At 33.6% G+C, this 4,601-nt stretch overlaps 1 protein-coding gene across 1 annotated transcript; it reads left to right on the top strand.

Moving 5' to 3' along the window:
• Positions 1–336: 336 nt before the first annotated feature.
• Positions 337–810, top strand: LOC137640785 (uncharacterized). The gene has a single exon (XM_068373257.1). It carries the CDS (start codon positions 337–339, stop codon positions 808–810), a length of 474 nt encoding a protein of 157 aa, XP_068229358.1.
• Positions 811–4,601: the final 3,791 nt, after the last annotated feature.

Raw genomic sequence — 4,601 nt, 5'->3', positions numbered from 1 at the left:
ATACCTAAACACACAAATAATTATTTATATATCTATCTATATATATATATATATATATATATATATATATATATATATATATATATATATATATATATATATATTTATATATATACAGTATATATATATATATATATATATATATATATATATATATATATATATGTGTGTGTGTGTGTGTGTGTACATACATACATACCTAAACACACAAATAATTATCTATATATATATATATATATATATATATATATATATATATATATATATATATATATATATATATATATATATATATATATAGGGACGGTTGGTGTCAGGAAGGGCATCTTAAATGGAATGAGCCAAAATAAGGAAAGAGGCAATACTAGGGGGTACTCCGTAAACGACGCACAGAGACATCGCCCTAACTCTGTGATAATGGGAGGGCTACTGCATCTGGAGCGGGTGCAGGTAAAGAAGCGAGCTCACTTTGGACTCAGAATATGTCAGCTTAATGGTGGGTCCATGACTAGGAGAGGTAGAGAAGTGGCTGACTTGATGAGGGGAAAGAGAGTAAATGCTACGTGTGTGCAGGAAACGCGATGGAAGGGAAATAAAGCTAAAGAGTTGGGTGATGGATATAAGGTATATTATAGCAGAGCAAATAAACCAGGTAGGAATGGAGTTGGTATAGTACTGTCTGGTGAGCTGAAAAATGCAGTGATAGAGGTGCATAGAAAGAATGACCTTATCATCAGATTGAAGATGTGTTGTGGAGTAGAGATTCGGAATATTATAAGTGCATATGCACCTCAAGTTGGTTGCACATAAGAGAAGTAGGGAATTTTCTGGAGAGACATGGATGGAGTAATGCAAGAACTGGAAGAACAGAAGAGGGTCATATTGGGGGCAGATTTGAAAGGCCATGTTGGAAGTGAGAATGAGCAAATTGGTCTGGTGCATGGGGCTATGAAATTGGGGAGAGAAACCCAGAAGGAGAGAGTGTTGTGGACTTTGCTGTGTCATTTGACATGGCAATAGTAAACACATTCTTCAAGAAGAAAAGGGAACACCTAATAACTTATAGGAGTGGTGGAAGATGCTCCCAGATAGACTACTTCCTGTATAAAAGGATAAAGCTGCTGGAGGTCAAGAACTGCAAGGTTATCCCAGGTGACCATATAGCCCCCCAAAACAGACTGCTATGTATGGACTTAGGCCTAAAAAGGGAAAGAAAAGCTAAAGCTAAAGGGATACGGAAAATTAAATGGTACAAACTAGTGAGAGAAGGAGATAAGATGAGAGAGTTTAAGAGAAGGGTTTTGGAGGATATTGATAGAGGAATTGAAGATTATTCAAGAATGGTGGACACGAAATGCAGCAGTAATGAGAAGGTATGGAAAGGAGCTGCTAGGAGAGACATCTGGTATCATATGGGAAGAAAAGGAGAGTTGGTGGTGGAGTGAAGAAATTGAGAAAGTTGTAAAAGATAAGAAGGAGGCAAAGAAGAGATGGGAAGAGTTACACAGAGAGGTTCGAAGAGAAAACCAAGGTGGTGAAGAAGGTAGTAGCCCAAGCTAAAGCTAAGGCATATGATGATGTGTATAATTAGCTGGGGACAAAGGAAGGATTAAACAAGATGATCAAGTTATCGAAGACTAGAAATAAGATCACCAAAGATATTACACACATCAAACAAATAAAAGATCAAGATGGTGTAGTACTTAGAAAGGAGGAAGACATTGTAAAGAGATGGAAAGAATATTTTGAACAGCTGTTGAATGAAGAAAATGATAGATTATTAAGAGAGGATGGACTGGTGAATTTTGGCATGGTAATAAGTTTCTCTAGGCAAGAGGTAATAAATGCACTGAGGAAGATGAAGAATGGGAAGGCAACTGGACCAGATATGATTCCTGTGGAGGCATGGAAAGCCTTAGGAGATGAAGGAGTGGATATACTGTACGATCTCATGATAAAGATTTTTGAGCAGGAAAAGATACCAAATGAGTGACGTGGGAGTATAATGATCCCAATCTTCATAGGAAAAGGGGATGTCAAAGAGTGTGGGAATTACAGAGGTATTAAATTGATGTCCCACACTTTGAAGATACTGGAAAGGATGATAGATGCCAGACTAAGAGAAGAAGTAGAAATAGGTAAAGAGCAGATGGGATTCATGAAGGGGAGGGGAACAACAGATGTCGTATTTAGTTTGAGGCAACTAATGGAGAAATTCCGGGAAAAGCAAAGAGACCTGCATGTGGTATTCATTGACCTTGAAAAGGCTTATAACCGAGTCCCAAGACAAGAGGTATGGAGGAGTCTGAGGGAGAGCAGGGTGCCGGAGAAATACGTTCGACTGATACAAGAGATGTACCGTAGTGTATTTACTAGAGTGAGGAGCAGTGCTGGGGAGACAGAGGGTTTTGAGGTGAGAGTAGGATTACACCAAGGGTCAGCTCTGAGCCCATTTATCTTTAACATAGTGATGGACGTTTTAATAGAAGAGGTAAGGGAGGCAGTACCATGGAACATATTGTATGCAGATGATGTTGTTCTGTGCGCAGAGAGCAGGGAAGATCTGGAAATGAAATTGGAAAGGTAGAAGCAAGTACTGGAGGACAGAGGAATGAGAATAAGTAGATATAAGACAGAATATATGTGTACCACGAGTGAGGGGGATGATAGAGAAAGTGTTCATCTTAGGGGAGAACAGATAAAGAGAGTTGATAAGTTCAAATATTTAGGATCCTTTGTTAACTCTGGAGGAGGTATGGAAGATGAAGTTAAACATCGGGTACAGGCAGGCTGGAACAACTGGAGAGCAGCCTCAGGAGTTCTTTGTGACAGAAGAATACCACTGAGGTTGAAGGGAAAATTCCATAAGGCAGTGGTAAGAACAACAATGCTGTATGGAACGGAAACATCAAGCATGAGGAAGACAGAGGAGAAGAAGATGGATGTGGCAGAAATAAGAATGCTTAAGTGAATGTCTGGGGTGACAAGAGAGGATCGGATAAAAAATGACTACATAAGGGGGTCGACAAAGGTGGTGGAAATATCAAAGAAAGTGCAGGAAGGGAGGCTGAGATGGTATGGACACCTGATGAGGAGAGACGAAGACCACGTTGGGAGACATACTATGGAGATGGAGGTTCAGGGAAGAAGAAGAAGAGGGAGACCAAGAAAGAGATGGAGGGACTGTGTGAGAGGAGACTTACAGGAGAAGGGGATTGATGAGGCAGAATCGCAGAATAGAAAAAGAGGGAAAAGGCTCATCCGCAACGGCGACCCCATATGAAAATGGGAACCAGCTGGGAAGAAGAAGATATATATATATATATATATATATATATATATATATATATATATATATATATATATATATATATATATATATATATATATATATATATATATATATATATATATATTTATCTACATATATATATATATATATATATATATATATATATATATGCATATATATATATTTAATATATATGATTTATATAAATACATATATACTGTATATATATATATATATATATATATATATATATATATATATATATATATGTATATATATATATATATTTATATATATTTTTATATATATATATATATATATATATATATATATATATATATTTATTTATTAATATATATATATATATATATATATATATATATATATATATATATATATATATATGTGTGTGTGTGTGTGTGTGTATATTTATATATATATATATATATATATATATATATATATATATATATATATATATATATATATATATATATATATATATATATATATTGTTGTGTGTGTATGTGTGTATATAACGAATATAAGAAAAACAAAAACGAAAGAGTTTCAAGAAGAAAAAATTGTTAGAATAATAGGAAAAGAAAAGTAGATAACAGACAAAAGTAGAGTATTTTGCTAAAGTAAGATAAATAAACGATTAATATAACAAGATATTACTTGCTAAAATATAACGGCAATGTAGGAGCTTCATTTACTATATTAAAAAAATATATTAAATGTTTAAAAAATCTTTCATTTGAGAGAGCGAAGATATTCTCTTGAAGGTGAATTAAAATATTGCTTTCAATATTGAGAAGTCGAGAGTATTAAAGAATTGTTATTTTATTCACTATTTTTACCTTTCTTCGGCAATAGTGTTTCATTAATTTAATCAATAAAGATTTTGAATTAGTTTTTGTTATGTCGTTTGAAGACCACTCTTGTAACAAATAGCCCATTTTTTTTTTTTAATCACTGTTTGTAAAGCATTATATAATTACTAGATATGTTTACATATTCTCTACTCGGTAATAAGATAAAAAGGCAACCTGGTTTTTTAAACATCTGCTATTGAACTCTTGGCCAAATTGACTCCTTTTATTAGTATGCATGTGAAAGTTTGATTAACCCCAGAACAATTCATGTAACAAATCCTAATAATAAACAATAAGTTTATGGCTAAATAAAGGACGTGATAGTTATTGAATAAAATATGCTCATGTTCTGAAATTTAGTATATTAGAAAATATCAGGATAAGCCATAACTCTGCGATCATTATATTGTAGTTAATTTTGACAGTGTTGC

Source organism: Palaemon carinicauda, chromosome 5, assembly GCF_036898095.1.
Source record: "Palaemon carinicauda isolate YSFRI2023 chromosome 5, ASM3689809v2, whole genome shotgun sequence".
Classification (NCBI taxonomy): Eukaryota; Metazoa; Arthropoda; class Malacostraca; order Decapoda; family Palaemonidae; genus Palaemon; species Palaemon carinicauda.
The sequence above is the reverse complement of the archived record's forward strand: the minus strand, read 5'-3'. Positions and strand labels throughout refer to the sequence as shown.